This window comes from Anolis carolinensis, chromosome 6, assembly GCF_035594765.1.
Source record: "Anolis carolinensis isolate JA03-04 chromosome 6, rAnoCar3.1.pri, whole genome shotgun sequence".
In the NCBI taxonomy this organism is placed as follows: domain Eukaryota; kingdom Metazoa; phylum Chordata; class Lepidosauria; order Squamata; family Dactyloidae; genus Anolis; species Anolis carolinensis.
The window spans coordinates 4,356,247-4,379,189 of NC_085846.1; the positions used below are offsets into that span (position 1 = coordinate 4,356,247).

Here is a 22,943-nt window from a genome sequence, read left to right on the forward strand (position 1 = left end):
TTATGCTGGTTTGTGATGACAACTACTGGACAGTATATAATAAATATTCAACTTTTTGTTCAACAATAAATGTGAATTCTTCTTCATGGAAAAATAAGACATCCCCCGAATATAAGACCTAGAGCATCTTTGGGAGCAAAAATTAATATAAGGCACTGTCTTATTTTCGGGGAAACACGGTATTATAATAAAAAATGCTATTATTATATGGGATTTTGGGGTATCACTTAAAGTGCCCCACTTCCCTGCATACTGTCCAGATTTTATTTGTTCTTCTGTATGTAGTTGTATTTCAGGACTGCTAAAAATGCTCACAACAGCTTAGATGATGATGATGATGATGATTATTATTATTATTACAGTAGAGTCTCACTTATCCAACACTTGTTTATCCAACATTCTGGATTATCCAACGCATTTTTCTAGTTGTTGTTTTCAATAAATCGTGATTTTTTGGTGCTAAATTCGTAAATACAGTAATTGCTACATAGCATTATTTTGTATTGAAATACTTTTTCTGTCAATTGTGTTGTATAACATGATGTTTTGTTGCTTAATTTGTAAAATCATAACCTAATTTAATGTTTAATAGGCTTTTCCTTAATCTCTCCTTATTATCCAACATATTTGATTATCCAACGTTCTGCCGGCCCGTTTATGTTGGATAAGTGAGACTACTGTAGTTGTATTTCAGGACTGCTAAAAATATTCACAACAGCTTAGTTTATTATTATTATTATTATTATTATTATTATTATTATTATTATTTTATGATACAGCAAAAAGATAGATATGCTGGATTTCGTATCACAAAATCACAAGTCGAACACTTCCCAAGTGTCTAGGACCGTGTGATGTATTTTCGGATGATGCGTGCAGATCACAGTAGGGTGGCCTTTTGCAGTTGTCAAAATTATTATTTTATTGTATGTCACAGCAAACAAGATAGACATGCTGGATTTCATATCACAAAATCACACGTCGAACACTTCCCAAGCATTATTATTATTATTATTATTATTATTATTATTATTATTATTATTAAAGCTTTAGCAAGGACTGGGTTTTAGCACAGCAAGTTAAACTACCAGCTGTAGTAAATCTTATCAATTAAAAGGTTTATTTATTTATTATTTATGTTGTGTTTTATAGTCACTGATGTTTTAAATTGTTCTGATTGAAATGCATTTTATATTGTTTGTTTTATTGTATTGTATAGTGTTGGGCTTGGTCCCCATTTAAGCCGCCCGGAGTCCCCTCGGGGAGATGGGGCAGGATACAAAAATAAAGTTGTTGTTGTTGTTATTATTATTATTATTATTGACACAACGACGTTGTATGACACAGCAAACAAGATAGACATGCTGGATTTCGTTTCACAAAATCACAAGTCGAACACTTCCCAAGTGTCTAGGACTGTGTGATGTATTTTCGGATGATGCGTGCAGATCGCAGCAGGGTGGCCTTTTGCAGTTGGCAGATCGTAATTTTGTCAATGTCTATTGTTTCCAAATGCCGGCTGAGATCTTTTGGCACGGTACCCAGTGTGCCCATCACCACTGGGACCACCTGCACTGGTTTCTGCCAGAGTCTTTGCAGTTCAATCTTGAGGTCCTGATAGCGGCTGAGTTTTTCCTGTTGTTTTTCATCAATGCGACTGTCACCTGGGATGGCAACATCAATGATCCAAACCTTTTTCTTTTCCACAACTGTGATGTCTGGTGTGTTGTGTTCCAGACCTTTGTCAGTCTGGATTCGGAAGTCCCACAGTATCTTTGCGTGCTCATTTTCCAATACTTTTGCAGGTTTGTGATCCCACCAGTTCTTTGCTGCTGGGAGGTGGTACTTGAGGCATAAGTTCCAATGAATCATTTGGGCCACATAATTGTGCCTCTGTTTGTAGTCTGTCTGTGCAATTTTCTTACAGCAGCTGAGGATATGATCAATGGTTTCATCGGTTTCCTTGCACAGTCTGCATTTTGGGTCATCAGCTGATTTTTCGATCTTGGCCTTGATTGCATTTGTTCTGATGGCTTCTTCTTCTTCTTCTTCTTCTTCTTCTTCTTATTATTATTATTATTATTATTATTATTATTATTATTATTATTGTATTATTATTAGAAACCTCCTATACACACTAAAAAAATAAAAAAAATTGCACCAATCATCACCATCCTCTTCTCTGTGTAAAGAAAAATACATGACACTTCCTTCCAGCTGATATCACATGCATCTACACTGTAGGATTAATGCAGTTTGACACTGCTTGAACTGCTATGGGATCCTGGGAGTTTTAGTGGCCATTAACCTGATGCTGAAAATCCTGCTGGAATCTATAAGTGCATCTACATTGCAGAATTAGCTCAGTTTGGAACTAGGTTAACTGCCATGGCTCCATGCTAAGGATCTGCAAGAGCTGTCATTTGGTGAGACGGAGTAAGTTAATGGCCTTGTCAAACTACAACTCCCAGCAGCCCATAGCAAGGAGCCATGGCAGTTATCCTGGTGCCAAACTGAGCTAATTCTGCAGTGTAGATGCACTCATAGACTCCAGCTGGAGGTTCTGTCTCCATTTGGGCTTCTCTCACTCCATACGCAGCTTGGCTCACTTGCTTGAGCCATCTTTTCAACAGTAACATCCCTAAAAGAAAGCTTTGCTTTTGCCATTTTACTCTGCTATTGTATATAATGCAATATATCAAAGACGCACTTCTTTTTACTTGTCTAATAATTATGATATATTATGATATATTATGATATATTATAATTCTAATACTTAATTCTATTTTAATATTTATATTTTCTAGATTTTTTTTAAGACTGCGAGCCGCTTTAAATCCCAGGTCTGGTTTAAAAAGCAAGGTGCCAATAAGTTTAATAATAACCTGAAAGCAATGTAATAAACTGGAATGTTATTTCCTGGTTAGCACTATTAAATACCATCTAGTTACATGTCAAGGCTATTTTTGGAATTCTGCTTCAAAAGTAACAGAGGAATGTCGTGAAACAAATGACTTCTAATTAATGCTCATTTCCATAAACATAAAAAGCCGGAATGCATTTGCTTTGCTGATGTAACAAATAATATCTTCTTGATATATTTAACTATTATTCTTAAAGTAGCATTGTGGAAGCAACATAAGAAAATGGAACAAAGTTGCCTGGCTGGGATAATTAATAACATCCTAATGTAACTCTTGAAAATAAACTTTTAAGCAATTTTTAAGTACTGTATACATTCGAGTATAAGCCTAGTTTTTCAGCCCTTTTTTTAAGACTGAAAAAGCCCCCCTCGGCTTATACTTGGGTGAGGGTCCTGGTTGGCTTATATTTGGGTCAGTTTACACTCGAGAATATATGGTACATTTATTATTTTTCTCTATTATCATTGGTATTATTACATTTATTATTTTTCTCTATTATTGTTGCTACTATTACAATTATCTGACTCTATTTTTATTATTATTAAAATATTTATTATTTCACTCTGATATTATTATTATTGCATTTATTATTTTACTCTATTTATTATTACATGTATTACATGTATTATTTTCCTGTATTTATTATTATTATTACATATATTATTGTACTCTATTATTATTAAAAGGATCTATAAGCACATTTACATTGAAGAAGATGAGAATCATGATTTGATCCGAGTTGGACAGTCTTATCTTAAATTTGAGCTTGATGTAAATATTCCAAAACATTTAACCTACAGATGCCGCAATTAATGTAATTTTATTGGTATCTATTTTTATTTCTGAAATTGACCACCCTTGGCTTATACTGGAGTCAATGTTTTCCCAGGTTTTTTTTGGGTAAAATTAGGTGTCTCGGCTTATATTCGGGTCGGCTTATACTCGAGTATATACGGTAATTTCCTTGCCAGAAGGTCATGGGGGACCTTGTCAAAGGAAGGCCTTCCTGAAATCCAGATATGCTCCATCCACAGCATTCCTTATGTTATGTAGATATTAAATTGTATTTTTCTTTCCTAATGGGTGCCATTTGGGTCTGAATCATGAAATAAAAGTGAGGTATGACTACAATAATGTTAATAATAGTAGTCGTCATAACAACAACAACAACAACAATCATAATAATAATAACAATTCAAGCTTGAAAAGTAGCAACTAATGCAACCTATTTTGTTATGTAGAAATTAAATTGTATTTTTCTTTCCTAATAAGTGTCACTCTGGGTCTGAATCATGAAATAAAAGTGAGGTATGACTGCAATAATGTTAATAATAGTAGTCATAAATAATAATAATAATAATAATAATAATAATAATAATAATAATAATACCAATTTAAGGTTGAAAAGTAGCAACCAATGCACCCTATTTTGTTATGTAGATATTAAATAGTATTTTTCTTTCTTAGTGGGAGCTACTTTGGGTCTCAGTCAATAGATAAGAATGGGATAATAACAATAATAATAATAATTGTTTACATTGCAAAAAGCAATGAGAATTCATCTTCATGTTAATCACTACAGTCATGTCAAATTCTGGTTCAATGCAAGAACACAAGCTTTCCATTGGAACTCCTTGCATTGCCCCTGTTTTTATCAGTTACAATTGCTAGCAACATGGGGATGATGGGAACTGTATTCCCACGTATATCAGGAGTGCACCTGTCTTTCTTCTGCTTGACCTTTTACTGAAGTCAGATTAATGTGCATCCAAAGCTAAGAAACCCAATAAAATGAGGGCAGAAGGAGGGAGAAGTCAACTTTCCTGCCCAAAGAAAATATTCCAGATCAACCGGTTTCTTTCGGTGAGCAAGAGATGAGAAAGCAGCGCGGATTTCGGAGAGACACAGCCAGGGGTTTCCAGGCCTGGAGCCATAAGAGAGTCAGGCATTACAATCTGATATAGGCTGAGCCTCTCTTTTCCAAAATGATCGGGACCAGAAGGGCTTTGGAAATCTGATTTCATAGAGATACCTTTATGTATTCATATATTCATTTTTGTTTCCCATAGACCTAATTAATTCAGGGCCTGGAGGTCATCATTACAGTATTGACTCGAGTCTAATGAATGTGCCATCAAATGTAATGCACACAGATGAACCCACAGACCCAAGGAAATAGTTGGAAGGGCCCTCCTGAGGTCATGTAGTCCACCCTTCACCAATGCAAGGAATCCATCATGAAAACATCCCTGGACAGAACAGATAGAGGGCCTCACCAAACTACAACTCCCAGGATCCCATAGCATTGAGCTGTTGCTGTTGCTGTTGTTGTTGTTGTTGTTGTTGTTATTTAGTATGACACAGCAAATGAGATATATATGCTGGACTTCACATTATTAAACCTTAAAAAACTAAAAACCCAAAAACCCCTAAAACTGTAAAACCCTAAAACCCTAATCCCCTAAACTGTAAAACCCTAAAACCATAAATAAAACCCTAAAACCTTAAAACCTTAAAAACCTAAAACCCAAAAAAACCCCAAAACCGTAAAACCCTAAATAAAACCCTAAACCCTAAATCCTTAAAACCCTAAAACCCTAAATACTTAAAACCCAAAAAACCCTAAAACCGTAAAACCCTAAATACTTAAAACCCTAAAACCCAAAAAACCCCTAAAACCATAAAACCCTAAAACCCCAAAACCCTAAAACCCTAAATCCTTAAAACCCAAAAAACCCTAAAACCGTAAAACCCTAAAACCGTAAAACCCTAAAACCATAAAACCCTAAAACCCCAAACCCCCAAAACCCTATAACCCTAAAACCCTAAATCCTTAAAACCCTAAAACCCTAAATCCTTAAAACCCTAAATCCTTAAAACCCTAAAACCTTAAAACTCTAAAACCCAAAAAACCCTAAAACAGTAAAACCCCAAAACCCTAAAAGCCTATAACCCTAAAACCATTACCAGGATTCCACAGCATTGAGCCACGGAAGTTCAAGTGGGGTCGAAACTGCATTAACTCTACAACGTAGACGCCCCCAGTTACACTTTCTACATTGGGTGGCCAATGTAGAAAGGCAACCCTACAATGCTATCGTTGCCGTGTGACTCATTTCTGCCCGGCTCCCCAGTGGAGTCGAGCAGGCCTCGCAGGGGTGGCGCAAACCTGGCTGGCGCATGATGAGAAAGGGCCCGGAGCTGGGCTTAATGAACCTCCCGGTTGGACCTCACCCAGACCGATACCTGCCATGCGCCTCCACCGCAGGGCCGTCCCTGGAGCAGCCCTTGGAGACTGGCAGTGCTTGGGGACAAGGAGGCGCCGGACACATCATCTCAGCCTGAAATGCCAGAGGCCTTTGCCACACTTTGGCCCTCGGCTTCCAGGGCAGGCCGGTCATAATTCCACTGGGAAAGCATCCCTTCTTCCCGTCTTGACGCAATACACAAATGGATTATTCTCTTCTCTACCTAGAAGCCCCTTCTCTCTGTCCACAGAAGGCAAAATCCTCTTGGCTTGGGTTCATTACCACAATGGGGTTGTCTAGATGACCCTCCAACTCCAATTCATGACTTCTTCTGGATTTGAGATGGCAAAATCCTGGGTTCGATGGATCGAGATGACCTTTTGAATCCCTGGGTTTAATGGGTTAGGTGGCAGAATGAGGTTGGTCTAGATCAGGGGTCCTCAAACTGTTTAAGTGGAGGGCCGATTGACAGTCTGTTAGGGGGCCGGACTAGGATGAAACAGTCCAAAATTAGGATTGTTGTTGTGTGCCTTCAAGTCATTTCAGACTTAGGTCAACCCTAAGTCTAAAGTTTAGGACAGAGGCCAGGTCATTGACCTTGGGGGGGCCTTAGTTTGGGGACCCCTGATCTAGACGATCTCATAAAACCATAGGTAAGCAAAGAGACCTCCAAAGATCATCTAGATGGTCTCATAAGACCATCAGTAAGGAAAGGGACCGTCAAAGACCATCTGGATGATCTCATCAGGCCATCAGAAGACCATAGATAAGGAAAGGGACCCTCAAAGACCATTCAGATGGTTTCATAAGACCATAGGTAAGGAAAGGGGCCCCCAAAGATCATCTAGATAATCTTATAAAACCATAGGTAAGGAAAGGGCCCCTCAAAGGCCATCGAGATGGTCTCATAGGACCATAGGTAAGGAAAGTGACCTCCAAAAGGCCATCTAGATGGTCTCATAAGGCCATAGCTAAGCAAAGGGACCTACAAAGACCATCTAGATGGTCTCATAAGACCATAGGTAAGCAAAGAAACCTCCAAAAGCCATCTAGATGATCTCATAAGGCCATAGCTAAGCAAAGAGAACTACAAAGACCATCTAGATGATCTCATAAGACCATAGGTAAGCAAAGAGACCTCCAAAGACCATCTAGATGGTCTCATAATACCATAGGTAAGCAAAGAGACCTCCAAAAACAAGGTAGATTTAGGTCAACCCTGGGTCTAAAGTTTAGGACAGGGGTCAGGTCAATGACCTTGGAGCGCCGCATACAGCCCACGGGCCTTAGTTTGGGGAACCCTGGTCTAGATGACCTTTGGTGGTCCTTTCTGACCACTTAATGTCGAATTAATGCCTTCTTGTTTAGAGAAGGCAGAATCCCCTTGGTTTGGCTTCAATGAAAGAACCGGGATGGTCTAGATGACCTTTGGGGACCCTTTATATTTATTTTTGAATTAATGCTTTCCTGTTTTGAGAAGGGAAAATCCTTTTGCCTTCAGTGGCAGAATGGGACTGGTCTAGATGACCTTCAGGGTCCCCTTCGAACTCCAATTAACACCTTCTTACTTCGTTGAGAAAGCTTCAACTCCAACAAATGCAGTCTAACTCCACGAACGGCTGAATGTTATGGAGTCAGTCAGCACTGGGAGACTGTGTGAAAAAACTACAACCCCAAATTGGGAATGAAAGTGGTATTAAACTGCGTTTATTCGACAGTGTAGACACACCGAAATGCAAAACATGCCGCCCCGACCTGGCCCTTTGGCACAGAGAGGAAAGTCCAAACCGAGAGCAAATATTGACAAGATACTCAAGACAGAAGTCAATAATACGCATTTTAGGGAGAGGCCAGAATACTATACAGGTTGCATATATCCCTGCCATTTGGACTCCAACTCCCATCATTCCTAACAGCCTCAGGCCCTTTCCTTTTGGAAAGGAAGGGGCCTGAGGCTGTTAGGAATGATGGGAGTTGGAGTCCAAAACACCTGGAGGGAGGGACAAAGTTTGCCCATGCCTGGTGTAAATGCAAATTGCTTGGGGATGATGGGAGTTGTTGTCCAAATGTGTCATCCTGCCTAGTTCAGTTCAGTATTGACTGCTTATTTCCTCCTTGTAACAACAACAATTAAGGCCTCTTACACAGGCCATGTTGTTTGGGGATGATGGGACGTGTTGTTTACTGCTGTCTGGGGATGATGGGAGTTGTTGTACAAACAAGTCATCCTGCCCAGCCTTGCTTTTAAGAATCATCTGCCTATTTTTTCCCACTTGGAACAACATCACAGAGTTATGGTTTCTTATGCAGGTGACGCTATTTGGGGATGATGGGAGTTGTTGTCCAAAGAATAATACTAATAATAGCCCTGCCTTTAAGAAAGGAAAGGGAATCATTTGCCGATTCCCCCCCACCTCGAAACAACATCACAGAGTTAGGGTTTCTTATGTAGGCAATGCTGTTTGGGGATGATGGGAGTTGTCCCATAGTTGTTGTCCGAAATAATAATAATAATAATAATAATAGCCCTGCCAAGTGCTATAAAGAGTATATTTCTTCCTTGGAGAAATTGTGAAAGGGCCCCAGATCTGTCTGTTTGGGGATGATGGGAGTTGTTGTCCAAAATAATAATAATAATAATAATACTAATAATAATAGTAATAATAATAGCAGTCCTGCCATGTGCTGCAAAAAGTATATTTCTTCCTTGGAGAAATGGTGAAAGGGCCACAGATCTGTCTGTTTGGGGATGATGGGAGTTGTTGTCCGAAATAATAATAATACTAATAATAGTCCCGCCAAGTGCTGCAAAAAGTATATTTCTTCCTTGGAGAAATGGTGAAAGGGCCCCAGATCTGTCCCAGATGGGAGTTGTTGTCCAAAATAATAATAATAATAATAATAATAATAATAATAATAATAATAATAATAGTAATAATAATAGCAGTCCTGCCATGTGCTGCAAAAAGTATATTTCTTCCTTGGAGAAATGGTGAAAGGGCCACAGATCTGTCTGTTTGGGGATGATGGGAGTTGTTGTCCGAAATAATAATAATAATAATAATAATAATAATAATAATAATAACAACAGTCCTGCAAAGTGCTGCAAAGAGTATATTTCTCCCTTGGAGAAACGGTGAAAGGGCTCCAGATCTGTCTGTTTGGGGATGATGGGAGTTGTTGTCCAAAATAATAATAATAATAATAATAGCAGCCCTGCGAAGTTCTGCAAAATGTATATTTCTCCCTTGGAGAAACTGTGAAAGGGCCCCAGATCGGTCTATTTGGGGATGATGGGAGTTGTTGTCCGAAATAATAATAATAATAATAATAATAATAATAATAATAATAATAGCCCTGCCAAGTGCTGCAAAATGTATATTTCTCCCTTGGAGAAATGGTGAAAGGGCCCCAGATCTGTCTGTTTGGGGATGATGGGAGTTGTTGTCCGAAATAATAATAATAATAATAATAATAATAGCCCTGCGAAGTGCTGCAAAGAGTATATTTCTCCCTTGGAGAAACGGTGAAAGATCCCCAGATCTGTCGATTAATTAATATCATGCTGGTTTTTCCTCTTGATTCATATTCTCTGCAAAACAGCGAGAACAAAAGGATTGATGGGGTGCGGTCTGGATTTAATTTTTGAGGACAATTGAACATCTGCAGGACATGAATAAGCCCCACGTCTGTGTCTTTGGTCGCTGTTTTCAATTGCTTTATGTCTGATGACCTGGAATTTATTATTATTCCCCAAAGACTATGAATATACTAGTACCGGGAGGGACACCCAAGGCCATCTAGTCTGACCCTCTGATATTGTTTTAAACTTTTTATCTTGTTTTATATATTTGTTAAAACAGTGCCTGAATTCGTTTGTGTTTTTATACTGCTTGTGACTTGTTTTTTATTGTCTTTTTTAATATTTTAACTTGTTTACATTATGTCTTTTGGGCTTGGCCCCGTGTTAGCCGCCCTGAGTCCCTTCGGTGAGATGGTGGAGAGATAAAATAATAAAATATTATTATTATTATTATTATTATTATTATTATTATTATTATTATAGTTCTCTTTCCCTTATGCCAGAATTCATATTTTAACACGATGATGTTGTTCACCTGTGTGACTTACTGCCATATGATGCAGCAATGGCCACCGATGCGGTGAGATACAAAAATAAATTATTATTATTATTATTATTATTATTATTATTATTATTATTATTAGTTCTCTTTCCCTTATGCCAGAATCCATATCTTAACATGATGATGTTGTTCACCTGTGTGACTTACTGCCATATGATGCATATGATGCAGTGAGATACAAAAATAAAATATTATTATTGCTATTATTATTTTTATTCTAGTTCCCTTTCCCTTATGCCAGAATTCATATTTTAACATGATGATGTTGTTCACCTGTGGAACTTACTGCCATATGATGCAGCAATGGCCACTGATGCGGTGAGAAACAAAAATAAAATATTATTATTACTATTATTATTTTTATTATAGTTCCCTTTCCCTTATGCCAGAATTCATATTTTAACAGGATGATGTTGTTCACCTGTGGGACTTACTGCCACATGATGCAGCAATGACCACCGATGCAGTGAGATACAAAAATAAATTATTATTATTATTATTATTATTATTATTATTATTATTATTATTCTCTTTCCCTTATGCCAGAATTCATATTTTAACAGGATGATGTTGTTCACCTGTGGGACTTACTGCCACATGATGCAGCAATGGCCACCGATGCGGTAAGATACAAAAATAAAATATTATTATTACGATTATTATTTTTATTATAGTTCCCTTTCCCTTATGCCAGAATTCATATTTTAACAGGATGATGTTGTTCACCTGTGGGACTTACTGCCACATGATGCAGCAATGGCCACCGATGTGGACAACTTTTAAAATAGAACAAAACAATGCTAAAATATATTTTTTAAAATATGAAATAAATATGCTACAGAATGGAAAGCGATTTCAAAAAGCAAAAAAAAAAAAAAGGTCCTGGTTATATAAATGCATAAAATTTATTATCAATGTTTAAATATTAAAATACATTAGTTTATAATCTATCTATACAAGTAGAAATATGTATGTGTGGCTGTAATATCTACTTATACAGACTAACTTCCACAAATATCTCTAGCTATTTTCTGTTTTTCCTTCACCACAGACATCCCAGTGTTTCTGACTTTCTCAATTGGTGTGGAACTTGCATGACCCCGCCCACTGCCTCTCTCATAACCCTTTCGTATTCTTTTCTACAGCACATGGCAAACAGAGAAATTGATCAGCAACTGAACATACTGGAGAGATTTGGGGAGAATTCACCATGATTTATAGGAGTTGTGGGTACTGGGATGTATAGTTCACCTGCAATCAGGGACCACTCTGAACTCCAAATTTGTTGTATAACATGATGTTTTGGTGCTTAATTTGTAAAATCATAACCTAATTTGATGTTTAATAGGCTGTTCCTTAATCCCTCCTTATTATCCAACATATTTGCTTATCCAACGTTCTGCCGGCCCGTTTATGTTGGATAAGTGAGACTCTACTGTATTATTATTATTATTATTTTATTATTATTAAATAATAAATATAATTATAATAATAAGATCAGAGTGAAATAATAAATGTATTATTATTAATAATAAAAATAGAATAAAATAAATGTAATAGTAGCAATAATAATAGAGAAAAATAATGAATGTAATAATACCAATAATAATAGAGAAAAATAATGAATGTAATAATATCAATAATAATAGAGAAAAATAATGAATGTAATAATACCAATAATAATACAGAAAAATAATGAATGTAATAATACCAATAATAATAGAGAAAAATAATGAATGTAATAATACCAATAATAATAGAGAAAAATAATGAATGTAATAATATCAATAATAATAGAGAAAAATAATGAATGTAATAATACCAATAATAATAGAGAAAAATAATGAATGTAATAATACCAATAATAATAGAGAAAAATAATGAATGTAATAATACCAATAATAATAGAGAAAAATAATGAATGTAATAATATCAATAATAATAGAGAAAAATAATAAATGTACCATATATTTTCGAGTATAAGCTGACCCAAATATAAGCCAACCAGGACCCTCACCCGAGTATAAGCTGAGTATAAGCCTTAAAAAAGGGCTGAAAAACTAGGCTTATACTCGAGTATATACAGTATCTTCCATATATATAAATGAGTGATGGCATCACGGCAACCCACTAAACAACAAAACTACAGGCCGCCCAACCTCGAAATTTGACAACACAACCCATCCTCCACGGCTCCAGTAAGATACAACAAAAAGTAAAAGAAAAATAAAGTCCTAATTAGAGGGAGAGCAATAATTGTTTTTATCCAATTGCTGCCAGTTTGAAGGCTAAGCTCTGCCCACTTGGTCTCCTAGCAACCTACTCAGCCCAGGGGACAGGTACAGTTAGGCCTCACTTAGGCCTCTTCCACAGATTATCAGATTTGAACTGGATTATATGGCAATGTAGACTCAAGGCCCTTCCACACAGCTATATAATAATATTGCTATATAGTTATATAATATAATATATTGTATGTATATATACTTGTAAACCGCCCTGAGTCCCCTTCGGGGTGAGAAGGGCGGTATATAATTGTCGCAAATAAATAAATAAATAAATAAATAAATATAACCTATTTAGAATCTTATATTACTTGCTTTGAACTGGATTATCTTGACTCCACACTGCCATATAATCCACTTCAGTGTGCATACTAAACATAAAGACAACCATACAACAGACATGCAATACCACCACTACCTCAACAATTTCTCACCAACACCACCAGACAACGCCACAGCAACGCGTGGCCGGGCACAGCTAGTATATATATATATATATATATATATATATATATATATATATATAAATGATTGGCAAGGCCAGGGAAATATACAAGATGCATATGCATTTGCATACCCAAGGTTTTGCCTTTTGCAAGAGCCAACACGCTGCAAAGGCCGGCCTGGGAATCAAGTTTGTAATATTAATATTATTATCCCTGTTTGACCTGTTTATCGGCCTCGGTTTTCCTCGCCTGTGAAATGGGCACGTTCACCTCCTCCACTGAATGAAGAAAAGCATCTTGTGCATTAAAAACAACAGCGCATGGAATAGGTCAATGTCTAAATAATCGGGGCTCCTGCTCCCAAAGAGTGACCTTTGCAATCATCTCCTGAGTCAAGGAGGGCAAAACCCAGGCATTTCCTTCCCTCTTTTTCTTTCGTAAAACCACTTAAGACATTAATTTTCTGCATTAATTAACTCCTTGAAAGGAAGTGAGCTAGAAGGTGAGTAAATCTCAAATTTGCCCATGCCTGGTCTACACTGTAGCATTCATCCTACAAATACATGCAATGGAATCCCGGGATTTGTAGTTTTGCTAAGGTTGCCTCTATACTGTAGATTAATGAGCATAGTTTGACTCCACTTTGACTGCCATGGCTCAATGCTACGGAATCATGGGATTTGTAGTTTGCCCTATTTGGGGGAGAAAGGACCAACTTGCAAAACTATAACTCCCAGGATTCCACAGCATTGAGACAAGGCAGTTAAAAAGTGGTATGAATCTGCATTACTGTATATACTTGAGTATAAGCCTAGTTTTTCAGCCCTATTTTTAAGACTGAAAAAGCCCTGCTCGGCTTATACTCGGGTGAGGGTCCTGGTTGGCTTATATGATGTATTTTTATAGTTTTAATTGATTATATGTATCGTTTTTGTTTTATTATTATGTTCTTGGCATTAAATGTTGCCAACTGTTGTAAGCCGCCCTGAGTCCCCCCGGGTGAGAAGGGTGGGGTATAAATTCTGGAAATAATACATAAATAAATAAATATTTGGGTCAGCTTATACTCGAGAATATATGGTACATTTATTATTTTTCTCTATTATTATTGGTATTATTACATTTATTATTTTTCCCTATTATTGTTTCTACTATTACATTTATACTCGGGTGAGGGTCCTGGTTGGCTTATATGATGTATTTTTATAGTTTTAATTGATTATATGTATCGTTTTTGTTTTATTATTATGTTCTTGGCATTAAATGTTGCCAACTGTTGTAAGCCGCCCTGAGTCCCCCCGGGTGAGAAGGGTGGGGTATAAATTCTGGAAATAATACATAAATAAATAAATATTTGGGTCAGCTTATACTCGAGAATATATGGTACATTTATTATTTTTCTCTATTATTATTGGTATTATTACATTTATTATTTTTCCCTATTATTGTTGCTAATATTACAGTTATTTTACTCTTTTTTAATTATTATTAATACATTTATTATTTCACTCTGATCTTATTTTTATTATTGCATTTATTATTTTACTCTATTTATTATTACTTGTATTATTTTCCTGTATTTATTATTATTACATGTATTATTTTACTCTATTATTATTAAAAGGGTACATAAGCACATTTACATTGAAGAAGATGAGAATAATTATTTGATCCGAGTTGGACAGTTTTATCTTAAATTTGAGCTTTATGTAAATATTCAAAAGCATTTAACCTACTGATGCCTCAATTAATGTAATTTTATTGGTATCTATTTTTATTTCTGAAATTTACCATTCTCGGCTTATACTTGAGTCAACGTTTTCCCAGTTTTTTTGTGGTAAAATTAGGTGCCTCGGCTTATATTTGGGTCAGCTTATACTCGAGTATATACGGTAAATCTCCAGTTTAGATGTGTCCAAATTGGGCGTTGGGTAGAATGATTTATCCCTCATTTCTTATCCCAGGAAAATAAAATACAGCCGGGCCTCCGTATCCACAGATTCCCATTATCCACTGTTTGAAAATATTTAAAAGAAAATACCAAGAAGGAGATCTTGATTTTGACGTTTTATATAAAGCATGTTGACACACCATTGTCTATAATGGAACGTGAACACCTGCAGGTTTCGGTATCCACGAGCCTCTGTGGATATGGAGGGTCCATTGCAAAACACAAAATATTGTGTTGTCGAAGGCTTTCATGGCCAAATCACTGGATTGCTAAGGGTTTTCCGGGCTGTCTGGCAATGTTCCAGAAGCATTCTCTCCTGACATTCGGCCCACATCTATGGCAGGCATCCTCAGAGTTTGTGAAGTCTGTTGGAAACTAGGCAAGTGGGGTTTATGTATTTGTGGAATGATGTCCAGGGTGGGAGAAAGAACTCTTGTCTGTTGGAGGCAATTGTGAATGTTGCACTTGACCACCTTGATTAGCACTGAATAGCCCTGCAGCTTCAAAGCCTGGCTGCTTCCTGCCTGAACATTCCACAGATACATAAACCCCACTTGTCTACTTTCCAACAGACCTCACAACCTTTGAGGATGCCTGCCATAGATGTGGGCGAAACGTCAGGAGAGAATGCTTCTGGAACTTGGCCCGGAAAACTCACAGCAACCCAACTAAAAAATATTACCTGATAAATCACTAAAAGAACAAGGAAAGCAAAACTGTAGGGGGAAAAAAATTCCATGCATCAAGGGCAGGTAAGTGATGGGGAAATCGTCCTTTGCTTGCAAATCCAATAAGTGACTAATGGTTTACTCAGACAATAAATAAAAGGGAAAATGTCAAATAGGAAGGAAAGAGAGAAGGGGAGAACCTAGCAAAAATAATAATTATAACATAATATATAAACAAAGACAACAAGAAAGAGAAAGATCCATATAATGAGAGGCATGAGGAAGTCAATGTGGGGTGATGTGATATTTTTGGAAGTTAATGTGCATTAATATAGTTTGTAATTAGCTTATATTATCCCATTTATGGCTTTAATGCAGTTTTAAAATCACTATTTTTTTAGTCTGTAAGTTTAATGAAAATATTAAAATTAAAATGGAGGGAAATGTATAATTAATGTGTGTTAATTAATATGCACTTCCCAACAAAGGATTCCCCCAGGCAGGAAGCAGCCAGGCTTTGAAGCTGCAAAGCTATTCAATGCTAATCAAGGTGGCCAATTGGAAGATTCACACTTGAATCCAACAGACAAAACTTCTTTCTTTCCCCCACATTATTCCACAGATACATATAAACCCCACTTGCCTAGTTTCCAACAGACCTCACAACTTCTGAGGATGCCTGCCATAGATGTGGGTGAAACGACAGGAGAAAATGCTTCTGGAACATAACCAGACAGCCCGGAAAACTCACAGCAACCCAGTGATTCCGGCCATGAAAGCCTTCGACAACAAACCGTCCTTGGCTTGCAAATCCAATAAGTGACTAATGGTTTACTCAGGCAACAAATAAAAAGGAAAATGTCAAATAGGAAGAGAAGAGGAAATGGGAGAATTTAGCAAAAATAATAATTATAATATATAAACAAAGACAACAAGAAAGAGAAAGATCCACATGTAAGATCCATGTAGTAAATCCATGGGCCATGAGGTGGGTGAGTGAATGGGAAAGCTTGATCTTTTTTTTTTTGGTAGTTTAATGTGCATTAATATAGTTTAGTTTATATGATGCCATATACAGCTTTAATGCGGTCTAAAAATCACTATTTTTTTGTCTGTGAGTTTAATAAAAATATTAAAATTAAAATGTAGGAAAATGCAATGTTTTGGGGATAGTTAATGCGTGTTAATATAGTTTGCGGTGAGTTCGTATTGTTCTATAAACAAGAAAGAGAAAGAAAAGAAGTATTATGGGATGGGGCACACATTAAAAATGCCCCCATCCTATAATACCTGTTACCTGTCTTTGTTGGCACTCACCTGTGCGAAGGGATCTATGGCTCCGGCTTTATGGAATTCTTTCTTTCTTTCTTTCTTTCTTTCTTTCTTTCTTTCTTTCTTTCTTTCCTGCTTCCCTTTCCTTCTTGGCCAGGTATGGCTCCGCCCCCTTTCTACCTGGTGACAACTCACCTGGGCGGGACAGGTAGGTAGGAAGGAGGGGCAAACTTCCCTTGTGGGCGTGGCCAAAGGGGGTATTAGATCATTAAGCCCCTCCCATAAGAGGGTGATGACGTTTCAGGTCCTGGGTTCGAATTTCTCACCTGGAAAACTCAGGTATTGCATATAAGTTATTCCAATTATTATTATTATTATTATTATTATTATTATTATTATTATTATTATTATTATTATTATGACACAGCAAACAAGATAGATATGCTGGATTTCGTATCACAAAATCACAAGTCAGACACTTCCCAAGTGTCTAGGACTGTGTGATGTATTTTCGGATGATGCAAAATATTATTAATTATTATTATTATTATTATCATTATTATTATTATTGGGTTGCTGTGAGTTTTCCAGGCTGTCTGGCCATGTTCCAGAAGCATTCTTTCCTGATGTTTCGCCCACACCTATGGCAGGCATATGCCTGTATATGCCATAGATGTGGGCAAAACGTCAGGAGAGAATGCTTCTGGAACATCACCAGACAACCCGGAAAATTCACAGCAACCCAATGATTCTGTCCATGAAAGCCTTCGACAACACATTATTATTATTATTATTATTATTATTATTATTATTATTATTATTATTATTATCAAATTGGTAGGCATCACTTTTCACACAGCTATTTATATTCATTAGCAATTTGATAACCCTTTAACCAACCTTTGGGATTTCTAGTTTAGGTAAGTACTAAGAGCGCCCTGTCAAAGGATTTGGAACTACAAATCCCAAACGCTTGGCGATTGTTAACAGTGATTGTGGAAGATTTGCTATTGGGAGTGACAATGAAGGTGCTTCACAGTTATAGCTCAAAAGTAAATAATTCTATGTGTCTCAGGAAACTACAAATCCCAGGGCTCTATAGCAAGCACTTGTAAGAGCGGAAGCAGTTGCTGGCGTACTCCGGTTGTACAATAATAGTGTCTCATTGTGTAATTCAGGCGTAACCTGAGTAGTAAAAATTAATTTTGAAACTATAAATCCCAGGGTTCTGTAGGAGGGGGCCATGGGAATAAAGGTGGCTGTAAAAGTGGGATATTGGTGCAGTTTGACAGTGGCAATGAGGGTGCTTCAGAGTCATACTTCCAAAGTAAATAATTCTAGATTTCCTCATGAAACTATAAATCCCAGGATTTGGTAGTGTTAAAGCTGCATAGCGTGGCAGTATCAAAGCTGCACTCTTAAAAGGCCTTAGCATTTGTAGTTTCCATTCTGCAGGATTGTTGTCATTTAATGGCCCTTTTAAGTATCCTTGGGGATCTTGGGATTTGTAGTTCCGACGGAGGTGTTAAGAGCTCCCAGCCAGAGAATTCAGAATGCCTCGCAAAATTACAAATCTCAGGGTTTCGTAGGATGCAGCTCTGGGACATAAAGCAGTCATCAATGTGAGGGAATCCTGGGATTTATAGTTTGGCGAGTCATAAGCACTCTTTTGGCAGAGAAAGCTGAAGACCTTGTAAAACTACAACTCCCATTATTATTCCATAGCTCTGACCCATGGCAGTTAAAGTGCGGTTTAGATGCATTCAGGGATGCTGCATGGGTTGGACTAGATGGCCTTTAGAGAGCCCTTCATGGTGGGGCCCCCTTGTGGTGGTTTGCAGAAGCACAGCTGCAGCATTTCCAATTAAAATACAGATTGCCACACCTTCCTCCAATGTGGGAACCCCACGGCTTCCCCTTGTGCAATTAGCGGGGTGAACTCATCAAGGCTTTGATTGCGGATTAAAAATAGAGCTTTCCTTAATTAAAAACCACCCACCTGAGCTTTTCCCAGGGAGCCTGGGAGGGAAATGAGGCGCAGAGTCAATGGGGATCCCCAGAGGTCATCTAGTCCAGCCTGCTGTTGCTGGCAAAGAATTCTCGTGAGATATAGGCCCTTGAGAAATAGTTCTTTGGATGCCTTACTAACATTTACTCATCCATGTATAAAACTGTGGAGCAGGAAGGGACCTCTTAAGGTCATCTAGTCCAACCCCTGATGGTGCAAAGCTAAAGAAATTGGCAGGAAGGGACCTCTTAAGGTCATCTAGTAAGACCCATGATGGTACAAAGTCTCCAGAGGTAAAGAAATTGGTAGGAAGGGACCTCTTAAGGTCATCTAGTAAGACCCATGATGGTACAAAGTCTCCAGAGCTAAAGAAATTGGCAGGAAGGGACCTCTTAAGGTCATCTAGTAAGACCCATGATGGTACAAAGTCTCCAGAGCTAAAGAAATTGGCAGGAAGGGACCTCTTAAGGTCATCTAGTCTAACCCCTGATGGTGCAAAGTCTCCAGAGCTAAAGAAATTGGCAGGAAGGGACCTCTTAAGGTCATCTAGTCCAACCCCTGATGGTGCAAAGTCTCCAGAGCTAAAGAAATTGGCAGGAAGGGACCTCTTAAGGTCATCTAGTCCGAACCCCTGATGGTGCAAAGTCTCCAGAGCTAAAGAAATTGGCAGGAAGGGACCTCTTAAGGTCATCTAGTCCAACCCCTGATGGTGCAAAGTCTCCAGAGCTAAAGAAATTGGCAGGAAGGGACCTCTTAAGGTCATCTAGTCCGAACCCTGATGGTGCAAAGTCTCCAGAGCTAAAGAAATTGGCAGGAAGGGACCTCTTAAGGTCATCTAGTCCAACCCCTGATGGTGCAAAGTCTCCAGAGCTAAAGGAATTGGTAGGAAGGGACCTCTTAAGGTCATCTAGTCCGAACCCCTGATGGTGCAAAGTCTCCAGAGCTAAAGAAATTGGCAGGAAGGGACCTCTTAAGGTCATCTAGTCCAACCCCTGATGGTGCAAAGTCTCCAGAGCTAAAGAAATTGGCAGGAAGGGACCTCTTAAGGTCATCTAGTCCAACCCCTGATGGTGCAAAGTCTCCAGAGCTAAAGAAATTGGCAGGAAGGGACCTCTTAAGGTCATCTAGTCCGAACCCTGATGGTGCAAAGTCTCCAGAGCTAAAGGAATTGGCAGGAAGGGACCTCTTAAGGTCATCTAGTCCGAACCCTGATGGTGCAAAGTCTCCAGAGCTAAAGGAATTGGTAGGAAGGGACCTCTTAAGGTCATCTAGTCCGAACCCCTGATGGTGCAAAGTCTCCAGAGCTAAAGGAATTGGTAGGAAGGGACCTCTTAAGGTCATCTAGTTCAACCCCTGATGGTGCAAAGTCTCCAGAGCTAAAGGAATTGGTAGGAAGGGACCTCTTAAGGTCATCTAGTCCGAACCCCTGATGGTGCAAAGTCTCCAGAGCTAAAGAAATTGGCAGGAAGGGACCTCTTAAGGTCATCTAGTCCAACCCCTGATGGTGCAAAGTCTCCAGAGCTAAAGAAATTGGCAGGAAGGGACCTCTTAAGGTCATCTAGTCCGAACCCTGATGGTGCAAAGTCTCCAGAGCTAAAGAAATTGGCAGGAAGGGACCTCTTAAGGTCATCTAGTCCGAACCCTGATGGTGCAAAGTCTCCAGAGCTAAAGGAATAGGTAGGAAGGGACCTCTTAAGGTCATCTAGTCCGAACCCCTGATGGTGCAAAGTCTCCAGAGCTAAAGAAATTGGTAGGAAGGGACCTCTTAAGGTCATCTAGTTCAACCCCTGATGTTGAAAAGTCTCCAGAGCTAAAGGAATTGGTAGGAAGGGACCTCTTAAGGTCATCTAGTCCGAACCCTGATGGTCTCCAGAGTGAAAGAAATTGGTAGGAAGGGACCTCTTAAGGTCATCTAGTCCAACCCCTGATGATGCAAAGTCTCCAGAAATAAAGAAATTGGTAGGAAGGGACCTCTTAAAGTCATCTAGTCCGACCCCTGATGGTGCAAAGTCTCCAAAGCTAAAGAAATTGGTAGGAAGGGACCTCTTGAGGTCATCTAGTCCAACCCCTGATGGTGCAAAGTCTCCAGAAATAAAGAAATTGGTAGGAAGGGACCTCTTAAAGTCATCTAGTCCAACCCCTGATGGCGCAAAGTCTCTAGTGCTAAAGCAGTACAAATTTTTGGTTTACAGATGTTATGTTTAATTGTGTGTTTGTGTTTTAAAAGGGTAAGTATTACAGTTCTTGCGTCTCAGCACTCAGAGGCTGGTTGCCATGGAGAAGTAGGTGGAGCCAACTGCCGTTTAGTTGAAGAAGTGCAGAGTTTAAAAAAGAGAGTCAGTCTGTGCTCTGATGAGGCACAGGGAAGATTGATCCTAGGTTGATGGGATCAAGGAGATTGTTCATTTTGAGTCGGTTTAAAACAAGTTTGGTGACTTATTTAATGTAGTCTGTGTCCTGGTAAGGCACAGAGAATCTGTGATAGCATATCACAGGGGTGACTGCGGTTTAAAAGTAGCAGAGGAATAGGGTTTAACTACTTTAAGTAAAAGAAGTGATACTTCAGAGAGTTGATTCATCTTATTCTAGAATTGTAACTGTTAATAAGAATACCTCTAAGTGAGAAACAACATTGTAACCACTAAACTCTGTGCCTGAATAAATTTGTTATTGTTCTTCCAACATCTAAGCCTCTGTTGCATATATTCTAAACCAAGTTACGCTGCCATCTAATGTGAATAAGAAGAAGAAAGAAAAAAAGTAAAAGGTCTCCTCCCTGAGTCTTTGGTGGTTGCATCTTTACAAATTGGTGGCAGTCGTTATTAGCTCTTTACACTCTCTTTCAAAGCAATCTCTCGTATGCAATTTTAGTTTTAATTGCAGTTAAAATTGATTTTATTTTATTTAAAGTATTTATTATTTACAGTATTATTTCTTCTATTATTTTTGGCCGGTTAACTGAAAGTCTATTATACACGGGGATTACGGAACTGACCACTGCCTCTCGTATGCTTTCCTTGCATATTTTGGCCAAAGAAGGACATTCTCTCGGCTGCTTTTGTTGCAGGATTTGTCTTGTTCAGGCGATCATTGCGTCCTGATCTCCGGACGGAGCCAAAACCTGAAATTGCAAAAGGAAATCCCGCCTGTCAGCAAAACCAGTTTATTACAAGTTGGATTTGGCTATGATTAATTACAAAAAAGCACGTCATATGCCCTGAAGTGTCTGCAAAACAGCAGAAAGCACCATATACTGATCTAGAATGCACCTATTTTATAGAGTTAATGCACTTTGACACCATTTTAACTGACAGGCCTCAATGCTATGGAGTCCTGGGAGTTGTAGTTGTATAAAGTCTTTGGCCTTCTCTGCCACAGAGGGCTGGTGCCTCCCCAAACTACAACTCCCAGGATTCCATAGCATCGAGCCATTATTATTATTATTATTATTATTATTATTATTATTATTATTATTATTATTAATACCCTGCTTTTTCTCTCCACAACGAGACTCAAATCCAGCTGTATAGGACTGAACCCATAGACAGTTGAAATGCAATGCAAGATTCTCTCAATCCATACCAACTTGTTTATCGTTGTTGTTGTTGTTGTTGTTGTTGTTGTTGTTGTGTGCTTTCAAGTCATAAGCTGGAGCTTATGGTGACCCCAAGGCAACCCAATCATGGGGATTTCTTGGGTTTCATCCAGTTGGACAACACTGAGGCTGAGAGAGTGGGTGTTGTTGTTGTTGTTGTTGTTGTTGTTGTTGTTGTTGTTGTTGTTGTTGTGTGCTTTCAAGTCATAAGCTGGAGCTTATAGTGACCCCAAGGCAACCCAATCATGGTGTTTTCTTGGGTTTCTTCCAGTTGGACAACACGGAGGCTGAGAGAGTGGGACTTGTTGTTGTTATTGTTGTTGTTGTTTATGTTTATGTTTATTTATACCCCGCTTTTTCTCTCCACAAGAGCCCTGTGACTCCCAACAACAGATTCGGAC

The 22,943-nt window shown here is 38.2% G+C and overlaps 2 protein-coding genes across 2 annotated transcripts in view; both read right to left on the reverse strand.

Annotated features, from left to right (window-relative positions):
• tnk1 (tyrosine kinase non receptor 1) overlaps positions 1 to 17,165 on the reverse strand; it is a 50,532-nt gene extending 33,367 nt beyond the window's left edge. Inside the window, exon 1 of the mRNA XM_062983927.1 lies at positions 16,985 to 17,165. The gene's annotated coding sequence lies outside the window, so the exon portion shown is untranslated. The remainder of the gene's footprint in view (positions 1 to 16,984) is intronic.
• A 4,371-nt stretch (positions 17,166 to 21,536) lies between these two features.
• The window catches only part of tmem95 (transmembrane protein 95), a 12,657-nt gene continuing 11,250 nt past the window's right edge, over positions 21,537 to 22,943 (reverse strand). Inside the window, exon 7 of the mRNA XM_062957734.1 lies at positions 21,537 to 22,068. Within this exon, the coding sequence (XP_062813804.1) occupies positions 22,035 to 22,068 (34 nt within the window). The 3' untranslated portion in view covers positions 21,537 to 22,034. The remainder of the gene's footprint in view (positions 22,069 to 22,943) is intronic.